The sequence below is a fragment of the Lampetra planeri genome, chromosome 36 (genome assembly GCF_965212315.1).
Source record: "Lampetra planeri chromosome 36, kcLamPlan1.2.h2, whole genome shotgun sequence".
In the NCBI taxonomy this organism is placed as follows: domain Eukaryota; kingdom Metazoa; phylum Chordata; class Hyperoartia; order Petromyzontiformes; family Petromyzontidae; genus Lampetra; species Lampetra planeri.
Genome location: NC_136142.1, coordinates 8,896,307 through 8,909,920, shown reverse-complemented (window position 1 = coordinate 8,909,920; position 13,614 = coordinate 8,896,307). Strand labels below are relative to the sequence as shown.

General features: G+C 53.1%; 1 protein-coding gene across 1 annotated transcript; it reads right to left on the bottom strand.

The window, feature by feature from the left end:
• Window positions 1-2,872: 2,872 nt before the first annotated feature.
• Window positions 2,873-12,771, bottom strand: SFT2D3 (SFT2 domain containing 3). The gene is made up of 6 exons (XM_078611499.1): window positions 12,441-12,771; window positions 10,402-10,467; window positions 9,434-9,519; window positions 8,612-8,729; window positions 6,910-6,968; window positions 2,873-5,573 (listed from the first exon to the last, which is right to left on the bottom strand). The coding sequence occupies exons 1-6, from the start codon at window positions 12,666-12,668 to the stop codon at window positions 5,468-5,470; spliced, it is 663 nt and encodes a 220-aa protein (XP_078467625.1). The 5' UTR covers window positions 12,669-12,771; the 3' UTR covers window positions 2,873-5,467.
• Window positions 12,772-13,614: the final 843 nt, after the last annotated feature.

Genomic DNA, 13,614 nt, shown 5'->3' with positions numbered 1-13,614 from the left:
GCCCAGGTATCATGGGCTAAGATGGCTGACGGATGCACCGGCTGTGCTCCCCTTCTGTCAATTGCCTACGTTTTATCCACCTGGCGCCCCGCTCGTTGTTGTGAGCGTCACTCCTCTGCCCTCTGTTGTGGCTGGAGGGCGACTGCCTCCAACTGCCCAGTAGCGTCCTTCACGAGCCTCCTTCACAGAGGCCGATCTTGACACCGCTGGTAGCAGTCATCGGCAAATCCACTCAGATCAATGATTATCTGATCTCCACGGTGATAAGATATCTCCATTAAGCATAAAAAAAGATCCCCGTATAACCTGAACAGACTGTGGGCAAGTGCTGTGAGCAAGCATCAATGAAGGCCAGCACGGCACACGAGGGGATGGGTGGCCAGCACCACGCCCGACCGCCTTTGTCTCCCCAATGGCGATGTGTACACACTGTACCAGGTACTCATTTGAGGTTGAGTCGATCTACGGGAGGAGGCCCAGGACCGGTTCAGATAATCATCGCCGATGTTGACCGTGAGCGGGAATAAAACTCGGGTCGCTGGGTTCATAGGGCAGCGCGCGAACCGCTGCACAACCGAGGATTACCATAATCGTCACCATCGCGCAAACCACGCCAGCAAATTCAAACACGTGAGGTTGATGCAAAAAGAGGAAGTAAAAAAGTAACTTTCTGGTCAGTGTGTGCAGAAGAGAACCGCGTAGCAGAAGAATCAATGGCCGATCAGAATAGAATACCATCTACATCTGCAGAACATGAATAATCAGTGGCATCTACATCTACAGAACGTGAAGAACCAGTGGCATCTACATCTGCAGAACATGAAGAACCAGTCGCATCTACAGAACATGAAGAACCAGTGCCATCTACATCTGCAGAACATGAAGAACCAGTGGCATCTACATCTGCAGAAAGTTAAGAACCAGTGACATCTACATCTGCAGAACATGAAGAACCAGTGGCTTCTACATCTACAGGAGATTACACATCGTTTAAAGTAATTCCCCATGTTTAGTGTACATGCCGTACAACATGTTTGGAATCGACGGGAGTAAAGTTGGACTTACGAACAGACCTCAAGGAACTTTAACTGGTTTGTAAGTCTAGGGAGTCCCTGTATTCTGAATGTGTTGACTTCACTGCCACCTAGTGGCGAGCAGCGGTTATTGCTGCTGTTTCTGTTAAAGGCGGCCGGGCGTGGTGCTGGCCACCCACCCCCTCGTGTGCTGTTCCGGCTTTCATAGGTGCTCGCAAACAGCACTTGCCTCAATAATCTGTTCAGGCGATGCTGGCAGATCAGTCTTTTATGATGGCGTGGGGGGTGGGGCAGCCGTTGACGCCCTGCGCTACGAACCCGGCGTCCCGAAGTTCGATTCCCACTCACGGCCACTAACACAGGTGCCCGTCATCTGAAACAGTCGGTCATGTGCCTCTGCTAGGGGGCCGTCCATAAATGACGTCACGCGATTTTGGACGATTTTTGACCCCCCCCCTTCGTCACACGGCGTCACAAAAAGTCAACTCCCCCTCGAATGACGTCACAAAGCTATGCCCCCCCCCCCCCCCAAAAAAAACCATGCCTCAAATCGATTTAAACTAGTCATTGTTGTGCGTATTTAATGTGGCGCTGCACTCGGATGTAGGAGAACACATTTATTAAAAAGTATATTTAATCAAGTAGAACGTGTCTATTTATTTAAAGTTGCGTATTTGTATGTGACGTCACATTTCTCCCTCCCCCCCTCGTCACAAATGCCTGACCCGCTCCCCCTCAAGGTACGTGACGTCATTTATGGCCGGCCCCTAGGTGCCTGGTGGTGGATCTAGTGCACGTGGCTTATAACCCACCAGCACTGTGGAAGAGAGAGTTGTTGGATCTTCCTGCATTAATGTTGTGAAGCTCCATTCCCGTGGGGGTTGAGCGCTTGCCAGGCAATGAGCACAGCAAGTGGACTAATTGCCACCTGTTTTCATCTGTACGGGGATATAAATTATTCTTTAATTTTACCAGTTAAGGCCAACTGAGCTACTGTATATAGCTTTTTCAGAAGCAACCTCGCTAACACAAGTTATAACAGCTCAACCGAGTGGTTTATCATGTTGAACTTTTTAGCAGCAAAATACTCTTTCTAAATGTGGCGGGGAAAACCGGGAGGACCCAGAGAAAAATCCACGGTACCATGGGGGGGGGGGGGGGGGGGACAGACTCCACAAACTCCAAATATACAGCAGCAGGCATCAGGCTCGGGATGGAATTCACGACCTCCTCCATACCAGGCGAGGAAGTTAACATCTTTGCCACTACGGCGCTTATTTTGTGTTGATCCCTTGCCCATGCGGGTTTTCTCAAGGTGCTCCGATTTCCTCCCGCTTGTATAAACTCACTGGCTGAAAAGATCTTAGAATAAGAACCCCAACGTAGCAGGACCCTGTTGAAAAAAAAACTGGGAAACAAGTATAACCCGTAAAAACAAAGTTTGTCACTATAAATCCTTTATATGCGTGGCGGCTAGAGTCCTCTCGTCCTCTGGCTTGAGATGGCTGCCACCTATGGGTCAGATGATTGCCTGCCACCATTAAGCAATTGGTAATTAAATATAATTTTTTTGTCCTAAAAAGTGTAAAATTTTGTAACAAAAATTTCACGAACATTGTCACGCACAACGAGTCTGTGTGGAAAATGTCAGCTCGATTGGATCACGGGAAGTGGGTTAAAAAACGACCGAAAGATTTGCACGGTCGTAAGCAAGCAAGCGAACTTAATTTCAAGGATTTAAAAAGGTCGACTCAGCCTAAAATGAGCACATAGGGTGGAGTGTGTAAACATCGCCACACGAGAGACAAAGTCTGTTGAAGGCTATAGCGGCAGAGCTGTTCGATCTCAAGGGATTCTCCACGTGTGGAGCATTTTAATTAAGAACTCGAACATTTGAGATTAACGCAAATCATATTTACATCGTAACCGTTACATTCTTGAAACCAGACGGCGCAACCGAGGCACGACAATCATCACTCTCACTCCACGTTCCCACCGTGACCACGGACTACGACAGGTCGTCCCGTCGCAGAGCGCAACTGCAGGGTCCAACCCTGGCAATCCACTGCTGGATGGCGGCCTCTACACGCCAATCAGGCCGTGGAGGTCAACAAACCATACTTCACCATGCTGGTCAGAGCGGCTTGGTAGATGTGGTCAGCGCGCACGTTGGGAGCACGGTTCAGATATGATGCTGCACCGCCCTCTGCCGATCGCAATGAAGCCCCCACAGAAGCAGCAGCAGCAGCCTCCAGCGCCTGCATGTTGGGCACGGCGCTCGACCGATCAGAGCTCGACCCCCCTCGACACTGTGACGCGGGACGAGGTGGCGTGGCGGGTGGCGGGTGGTGGGGGTGACAAGGTGGGGTGAGGTGAGGTGAGGCGATGAGCTGGGTTTACAAGCGGTGGGGTGGCGAGGTGGGGCGCGGTGCGGTGATGCGAGAGGTTAACCGAGACGCCGCATGCGCGCGCAAGACGCAAGCCAACAGCGACGACGGGATGAAGCCATCAGAACAGAACAGGCCGGGACATCTGTACGTGCGAGTGGGGACTCCACGGACATCGCACCCGGATGCAGACAGCACTGGTGAATTACTACAGTGCCGATGAGTCCTAATGAGAACAAAACCGGTCCACAGTTGCCTTCCACGGCACCGCTGCCGGGGGTCGCGGTCACATTCGCTCCAATTGGGTGAGTGAATGAGTGGGTGACTGGGTAGATGTGTGGGTGAGTGAATGAGGGGGTATGGCGAGTGGGTGAATGGGTGGTTGAGTGGGTGAATGAGTGAGTGAACAGATGGGTGAGTGACTGGACGAGTGAATGAGCGGGTGAGTGACTGGGTGAGTGCGTGAGCAGGTGAATGGGTGAGCGACTGTGTGAGCAAGTGGGTGCGTTGCCGTCTCCTGCTGTAGACCGGTGGTGGAACGCGGTGTGGTTGAGACAAAACAGTCGGCGTTTTTTGCAGAGCGAGTCCGCAGGGTGGAGTTCGGCTCACGGGAACATTAACCAAACTAGTAGTCGTTGCCATTGAAGACGGCCGGTGGGCGAGCGAGTGACAGTGTTGGAGGGGGGGGGGGGGGTCGATCGGCGAGCGCTAGATAATCCCTCCAGCGCTACTGCTGCTCTCCGCGGGGTACGACCCAGGGGGGCAGTGTGGCGATGAACCGGGGAGCATTCCACCCCAGATGAGGCCCCAGACGCGACGACGGTGAGAGCGCAAACAACCAGACCAACGGCTGCGCGGATTTCCAAGCGACGCCGCTGCGGGGCGACACGACGGAGCTGTGCGAAACTCGGTCTCGACACGGCAACCGCCAGGTACGTGTTGCACAGTTTGCATCGCCTGTAGTCGCCTGGCAACAGTGTTGCTTGAAGTTGCTCGGTTGGAGGCCGCTGGTGTTGCCTGTGCTGCGCAGCGGTTAAAGTTGCGATGCCGTTGCATCACTTGCAAGCTCGAAGTGGATCCGTTGAGTCTATAAGTTGCCGAGTGTTGCTCCTAAGCCGACGTCATAAACGAGCCGACGAGTAAAGCACGAGTTGGAGTGTCACAAACTGGCTGTTTAAACGTTGCCCTGTTGACGTTAGTCCTAGTCGCACGGTTGGTTGCAGTAACTCAAGTTGACGTTGCTGTTGTCGCACCACTCCAAGCTGGGGGAGGGTCATGGCGTCGGGTTGATTTTGTGTAACCAGGTGAGGACAGGGGGCGTCATTGGCAAGTGACCTGGGGTCGCTTACAAATGCTCAACCGAAGTTACTTTAGTTGGATCAAACAAAGTTCAGGTTTCTCTGCTGCATCTTTGTAGTTGCATCGCGAAAGTTGTTTGTTTGTTGTAGTTGCCTGTTGTTGAAGTCGCTGGGTTGATAAGTCAATAGAAGTTGCTCTGTTGCAGACTTGGCGTTCTGAACGTAACGTCGCGAGTGTGTGACGGTGTGTTTCTATGGGCTAATCTGTGCATACACGTGTCCATGTGTGTACATGTGAATACGGGAGAGGAGAATGTGGCGCTGAGTGGACTTGCCAGTGACCACTACCAGCTGTGTCTAGATCGGCATCTGTGGAAAGGGCTCATGAGGGATGCGACTGGGCAGTTGGAGGCAGTCATCCTCCAGCAACAACAGAGGGCGGAGGAGCAACACTCACAACAATGAGCGGAACACCGGGCAGCTAAAATGCAGATAGTTGGCACACTGGGCAGCACAGCTGGTGCATCTACCCGTCATCTCAGTCAGTCAACCCATGACACCTGGGTCTGTCTTGTGACCGCCTGCCAGCGAGCCTTTGACATTTCACGTGGCCTCAAGCTGCACCTAGTCTGGCACAAGCGCCACGGTGATGTCACCGCCATTTAGTGGCGAACGGAGGCTGTTGTGTGTGTGTACATGTCTTGTGTGTGCATGTGTGGCTGTGTGCGCGTGTGTGCGTGTACGTGTGTCAGACAGGCAGCGTTTTGCTGACTGTGCGTTTAACTGCGGAGGAGAAAAGACTTGTGAAGAACTGCAGTCCAGCCTGGCCCCCAGGAATGTAACTTATCAGATACCTGCGAAAAACAGAGAGCAGGTCACACCTCTGGTTAGCGAGCGCCTATTAAAGATAGGAGGGTGCAGTAGCTGACGCATTGCGCTACGCTCCGACCACAGCGAATACTCAAGACTCTCAGACTCAGGCTCTTATCTCAGCTGGCAAGGCCCCATTGAGCGAAGCAGCTCAGTTACAAGGACGACCACAGGACAAGGCCATTGGCAGTGATGGCAGTCGCAGGACATCGCAGTTACATAGAGACCCATAGAGTTACATAGATACCTATAGAGTTGCGCAGATATCCACCGAGTTACATAGATACCTATAGACTTATAGATAGACCAATAGTTACATAGAGATCCATAGAGTTACATAGAGATCCACAGTTACACAGATCAACATAGAGTTACATAGAGATCCATAGAGTTACATAGAGATCCACAGTTACACAGATCAACAGAGTTACATAGAGATCCATAGAGTTACATAGAGATCCACAGTTACACAGATCAACATAGAGTTACATAGAGATCCATAGACTTACAAAGACTCAGAGATCACAGCCCAATGACGTTGGCAGTGACAGAAGCCACAGGACACCGTAAGGTGAAGGGAACGTGCCAACTCACAAGCAGCAAAGACGACAGCAGCAGCAGCAAGTTATTTACACGAAACCCACGCTAGGACCGCAGGCAGGCTGAACGACAATCAGCGCCTGCATACAAACCAACAGAGCAGTGTCGACAACTCCTGTCGCAGACGTTCACGGTCAACCAAAACTGAGCCCACAGCCCTCGGGGTGCACTGGAGCCTGGCCACAGCGTCCCACAATGACAGTGGCAGCAGGCGAGTGCCCCTGAGGAGGCGCGGCGTAGGCACGCGCGGTGCGTGACGGCGAGTTTGATGGCCAGATCACTTCTGAAAGAGAGCCATATAGCTCAGTGGGCCTTACCACTACGGGCAGCCACGTGCAGCGTAACTACCACCACCGCCACCGCCACCACCGCCACCGACAGCCAGACGCAACCTAAGGATCTACCACCGCTCGGCGTGGAGGCGTCCACCGGTCCATCAATCACAGAGGCGCCCAAGTTCCGTCACGAGGGCAACTTGACAGTGGTGAGCGGGTTGCGGCGACTGCATCGGCAAATACGCTGGCGAGCGCCTATTAAGGCCAGCGCTCAGAACAGCAAGGAGCAGTGAGGTCCCGTTGCCACCCCCGCCCCCGGCCAGCACTCGTCTCCCCCGCAGCGGCGACGTTTAATATACGCGACACATCGGGCGCTCGTTTAAGTACAAGTCGACATAGGAGAGGGCCCAGACCAAAACTACTCCCCCCGCCCCCGGAGCCTTACCAGAGCAGGGCGACCATCTGCACAATGGCTCCCACAGAGGTCAGCAGCGTACTCTGCATCTGCAGACACCATGGCCAGACAGACGCAGAGACAGGCGATTAGACAGACAATTAGACACAAAGACAGGCAAATAGACAATTAGACACAGAGACAAAGAATTTGACACGAGACAGCAAATTAGACACAAGAGACAGGCAGACAAATATGAACGATGTTGAATATGAAATCTTCACCTCTCCCCCAATGCAGGACAGCTGACAACTAAAACTGGAAACAAACACATCACAAGATTTTTTAATAGGATCTAAGTCCCGATTTGCGAGAGGTCACCAGGTCCGCCAGGGATGCGGATCAATAGCCATTCACTGGGTACGGGCAGGCTGCCATGGTGAGCAATATGGAACAAAACTGGGCTGTTCCTAGGCTGTTACTGGACTGTTCTTGTGGTGTTCCTGGCCTGCTCTTGGGCTGTTCCTGGTCTGTTCCTGGACCATTATTAGTATGTTCCTGGTCTATTCCTGGGCTGTTCCTCGTCTGTTCCTGGGCTTCTCCTAGGCCATCGAGCCAATTCCCAGCAACTGCATAAAAGTAGCAAAGAACAGAGAACCTCTGTGTAGTATTACAGACTCTCCTCCTGTGTACGACTGGGGCTCCGGATACCAAACTATGGAGGTGGTGGGGGTATGGGTGGGCGTGTTACGGGCTGGTGGTGGGCGCATAGGTTGGGTTGGGTGGGTGGGTTGGGTTGGGTGGGCAGATTTATGAGTGGACAGATGAGTGACTGATTGGGTAGGTGGGTAGGTGGATAGATGGATGAGTGAATGGGTAGGTGGATGCGTGATTGAGTGGGTGGGTGGATGAGTGAGTGGGTGAGTAGTTGGGTGAGTGAATGAGTGGGTGGGTGAGTGTGCATAGCTGCAATTCAACTCTCAGACAAAGCAACTGAATGGCCAAATCAGACCTGAATCTCCAATGGTTGCTCTTCATTGGCTGTACGCAAGAAGATGACCCCGTGTGTTACATCGCGTAATTGTGTCAGTGTACCCTGATGTGTCACATCGTGTCTGTGTCAGCGAACTCTGCGTGCACGGTGCAACTCGGAGAATGTGGAGCTGAAGCCATACTGTAATGCGATGGCCTCAATGTGCACCTAGCCTGACACAAGCCCTGTGTTGACGTCACCACCACTTCGTGGAGAATGGTGGCTGCTGTTGTATCAGTGTGCGTGCCACTGCGTTAAGTGGTACTGTCGCAGTTAGCGCGCAGCGCTACGAACCCGGTGACCCGAGTTTGATTCCCGCTTATGGCCAACACCAGTGACAATTATCTGAACCAATGTTGGGCCTCCCCGAGGTCGACTCAGCCTCAAATGAGTACCTGGTGCGGTGTGCAAACATCGCCACTGGGGAAACAAATGCTGCCGGGCGTGGTGCTGGCCACCCACCGCCTCGTGTGCCGTGTCGACCTTCATAGGTGCTCGCTAACAGCACTTGCCCCAACAGTGCTACAGGCTATAAGGGGGACCTTTGTCTCTGTGTGTCGTTCCTGCATGTGTGTCATCTTTGTGTCACTATTTCTAGGGGTGTGTGTGATTGTCTATGTCACTGCGTGTCACTGTGTACGAGTCACTGTATTTCCGTGTGTGTCACGGAAATACAGTAACTCCACGTGCCAATGTGTGCCAATGTGTGCGCCAGCGCACCCAGAGTGCGAAGTAGAGGGTGAACACCATGGAGCCGAAGTAGGCGGCGGTGAACGGGAGGCGCTCGGAGGAGCAGAGGTGCCGCACGTGGCTCCAGGGGCCCCACAGCAGTGAAAAGCTGCACACCACAGACACGCGGCAAGTGTTGTTAGCGAGTGGCAGCGCACACGAAGGCCGCCTTCGTCTCCCCAGTTGTTATTGTTTAATACAAAGCACATTGGGTACTCATTTAGGGCTGAGTCGACCTAAGGGTGGCCCTGGACCATTTCAAATATTCGTTAGTGATGTTGGTGCCACCCACACACAACACCCCTCCATTCGCCACTAAGTGGCGGTGACGTCACCACGGCGCTTGTGCCAAGCCACGTGCACCCAGAGGCCGCCAACAGGTCACAGGACAAACCCAGGTGACATGGGTTGACTGAGATGAATGGCAGATGCACCACCTGTGCCCCCTACTGTGCCAACTTTCTGCAATTTATCCATCTGGCGCTCTGCTCGTTGTTGTGAGCATCGCTCCTCTGCCCTCCACTGTTGTTGTAGGGCGTCTGTCTAGCCTGTCACAGACTGTTGGGGCAAGCGCTGTTTGCGAGCACCTATGAAGGCCTGCACGTTACACGAGGGGGTGGATTGCCAACACCACGCCCGGCCGCCTTTGTCTCCCCAGTGGCAATATTTACACACCACACCAAGTACTAATTTTTGGCTGAGTCCACCTGGTGTTGGCCGTGAGCGGGAATCGAACTCGGGTCGTCGAGTTCGTAGTGCAACGCGCTCACCGCTACACTACACAAGCTAGTGTACACACACAACACACAACACCTGCTGATCACGAAGAGGCTGCCCATGGTGTAGAGAAGAGCGAACTTGCGCGCCTTCAGCAGCATGAAGGGGGCGTACATTGCTGCCTGCACGACAGAGACAAAGATCCCCCTTGTAGCCTTGACAGACTGTTGGGGCAAGTGCTGTTAGCGAGCAGCCCCTACGAAGGCTGGCACGGCACATGGGGTGGGGGGAGGGGGTGGCTAGCCAACACCACGCCCGCCCACCTTTGTTTTCCCAGCGCAGATGCTTATTACACATCGCATCAGGTCCTCCTCTCGATCGAGTCTCCTCACGACATTCGTCTGGTGGCTCAGCGATGGAGCGAGCAGCTCGCAATCGAAAGGTCGCGAGTTCAAAACCTGGCTCGGGGCGGGGGTTGACTCAGCCCATCATCATCTCTCCCTCTGTGGTCAATAAAACGATGGCATCCACTTTGTGGCGATATCAACAGCGGTTGTCCTATGGATAAACTCAGCCCTGTCATGGGAATGTGGAGTTTCCACCGCTGGCTCAGGGCTGTAAAACGGGAACCCGCTTGCGTATATAGTGCGGCCCGTAACCCCAGCGCTGTGGAGGCACCGACGAGGGTTGGTGGGTCACTGCGCACAGACGTTGTTGTGAAACTCCCTTCCACCCATGGGCATGGAGGAGCAGCCCGTATAGCCTTGCTCGCCAGGAGAAGGCAGAACAGCAAGTGGACTGATCTCCATCTGTACGGAGAGGTGGATTGAGCGTTGCCCCCCTCCCCCCATACTCGCGCGAGGTGATGGGGTTTTCTCCTCCCACGTGAATAAGAAACGCTCATCATCAATGAGATCTTTAACAAATCAAAACCCAATGTAGCAGCAGCACCCTCCTGAATGACCCAGTGTGGCTCTCCTGGATGAATAAGAGAATCAAGCTATTTGTTTAAATTGGTTGTGAAAGGTGCCTTGGTGAGTGGTGATGAACCTGGAGGGCCTCACCAGGGAGAAGCAGAAGATGCCCATCGCGATGAAGCCCACAAAGCCGACGATCCTCTGCTTCTTGGACTGGGAATTGAGAGACAGACAGTAACACAGACAGCCACACAGATATACACACAGATAGACAGCCTCACAAATAGACACACAGACAGACAGCCTCACAGATATACATAAAGACAGCCACACAGATATACACACAGACAGCCACACAGACATACACACAGACAGACAGCCTCACAGATAGACACACAGACAGACAACCACACAGATATACACACAGACAGCCACACAGATATACACATAGACAGACATCCTCACAGATAGACACACAGACAGACAGTCACACAGATATACACACAGACAGCCTCACAGATAGACACACAGACAGACAGCCACACAGATATACACACAGACAGACAGCCACACAGATATACACACAGATAGACAGCCTCACAGATAGACAGACAGCCACACAGATATACACACAGACAGACAGCCTCACAGATATACACACAGACAGAGAGCCACACAGATAGACACACAGACAGCCACACAGATATACACACAGATATACACACAGACAGCCACACAGATATACATAGACATCCTCACAGATAGACGCACAGACAGCCACACAGATATACACACAGACAGACAGCCACACAGATAGACACACAGACAGCCACACAGATATACACACAGACAGCCAGCCACACAGATAGACACACAGACAGACAGACACACAGATATACACACAGACAGACCGCCACACAGATATACACACAGACAGACAGCCACACAGATATACACACAGATAGACAGCCACACAGATATACACACAGACAGACAGCCACAAAGATATACACACAGACAGACAGCCTCACAGATATACACACAGACAGCCACACAGACATACACAGAGACAGACCGCCACACAGATATACACATAGACAGACAGCCACACAGATAGACACAGACAGACAGCCACATAGATATACACACAGACAGACAGCCACACAGATATACACACAAACAGCCAGCCACACAGATATACACACAGACAGACAGCCTCACAGATATACACACAGACAGACAGCCACACAGATATACACACAGACAGACAGCCACACAGATATACACACAGACAGCCACACAGATATACACACAGACAGACAGCCACACAGATATACACAGAGACAGACAGCCACACAGATATGCACACAGACAGACAACCACACAAATAGACACACAGACAGCCTCAAAGATAGACACACAGATATACACACAGATAGACAGCCCCACAGATATACACAGACAGACAGCCACGCAGATGTACACACAGACAGCCACACAGATATACACACAGACAGACAGCCACACAGATATACACACAGATAGACAACCTCACAGATAGACAAGATAAAGATCCCCGTATAGCCTTAACAGACTGTTGGGGCAAGTGCTGTTAGCAAGTACCTATGAAGGCCGGAACGGCACACGAGGGGGTGGGTGGCCATTACCACGCCCGGCCGCCTTTGTCTCCCCAGTGGCGATGTTTACTACACACCGCGCCAGGTACTCATTTGAGACTGAGTCGACCTAGGGAAGGCCCGGTTCAGATAATTGTTACCGGTGTTGGCCGTGAGGTGGAGTTGTGATAACGTGGAGCCGAAGGTGGAGTTGTTGTGAGAAGGTGGAGTTGTTGTGAGAAGGTGGAGTTGTTGTGAGAAGGTGGAGTTGTTGTGAGAAGGTGGAGTGGAAGGTGGAATTGTTGTGAGAAGGTGGAGTTGGTGTGAGAAGGTTGAGTCGAAGGTGGAGTTGTTGTGAGAAGGTGGAGTTGTTGTGAGAAGGTGGAGTTGTTGTGAGAAGCTGGAGTTGTTGTGAGAAGGTGGAGTGGAAGGTGGAATTGTTGTGAGAAGGTGGAGTTGGTGTGAGAAGGTTGAGTCGAAGGTGGAGTTGTTGTGAGAAGGTGGAGTTGTTGTGAGAATGTGGAGTGGCTGTGAGAAGGTGGAGTTGTCGTGAGAAGGTGGAGTGGTCACCAGGCTGGGAATGATTCCGTCTCCCCGCGACGGAGGCGCCGTCTCCTCCGCCCTGGCCCAGGGCAGCAGGCCTCGGCCAGGCCAGGCCCAGGCTGAGGCCTGCGGCTGCCCCCGCCCGGACCCGGCCGCTGCTCCTTGCGAGGAGGCCCCGGGCCCGGGCCGCGAGGAGGAGGAGGAGGAGGATGAAAGCAGCAGGTACTCCTGCAGGTCTCGACTCAACTCCGCCATGGGACTCGCTCCACGTCTCCCACCACCAACACGTTTGTGCCAGGCTAGGTGCACCCCCGTCAGTCAGCCACGTCTCCACCCACCCCCCCACCACCAATCTTATTAAACCGCGCACGCGCGATTCAGGAAGTGTCGATTACGATTGGATCGATTCCCCCATACAGCGCGTGTTGTAGACGGAAGGGGATCGTCGATTTCGGTTATGGTGGCTCGAATCGCGGAATCGATTCGGGTCTGAACTTTCCTTACGGATGGAATCGTTGAAGCACTGCCGTCAATGCGACGCTAATTCGCATGTTGAGGCTCATTTGAGGGAACAACATGACACTCGGCCCTACTAGGTTCGCCTAATTGAGACGAACTGTACAATCGTCGCTGCTGGCGGGGGAGCTTTGTATTCTCATCGGATTCCTCCAGTCGCAATAAATATTCAGATTCCGACAAACAACGCGTCGAGATTTCCAAGAACAACGATCCGGACAAACTCACGAATCGCCGAGGGTAATATTCCCCTCGTCGATGCGTCGCCCCCACTGCAAACACTGGGCGCCCATCTTACCTAGGGGAAGAGGAGTGCAATGGCGACCATCTTACCTGGGTGTAGGTGGGGGGGGGTTCAATGTGAACCTGGCGACCATCTTACCTGGGTGTGGGCCGGGGGGGGGGTCAATGTGAACCTGGCAACCATCTTACCTGGGTATGGGTGGGGGGGATTCAACGTGAACCTGGCGACCATCTTACCTGGGTGTGGGTAGAGGGGGTTCAATGTGAACCTGGCGACCATCTTACCTGGGTGTGGGTGGGGGGGTCAATGTGAACCTGGCCACCATCTTACCTGGGTGTGGGTAGAGGGGGTTCAATGTGAACCTGGCGACCATCTTACCTGGGTGTGGGTGGGGGGGGGGTCAATGTGAACCTGGCCACCATCTTACCTGGGTGTAGGTGG

What these genes read in the sequence shown, in the direction of transcription:
- SFT2D3 (XM_078611499.1), bottom strand. Translation starts at nt 12,668, where the DNA reads ATGGCGGAGTTGAGTCGAGACCTGCAGGAGTACCTGCTGCTTTCATCC. An exon ending in GCATCTTCTGCTTCTCCCTG is followed by an intron (nt 9,520 to 10,401) that starts GTGAGGCCCTCC and finishes TCTGTCGTGCAG; the next exon opens with GCAGCAATGTACGCCCCCTT. An exon ending in CCCTCTACTTCGCACTCTGG is followed by an intron (nt 6,969 to 8,611) that starts GTGCGCTGGCGC and finishes TGGTGTCTGCAG; the next exon opens with ATGCAGAGTACGCTGCTGAC.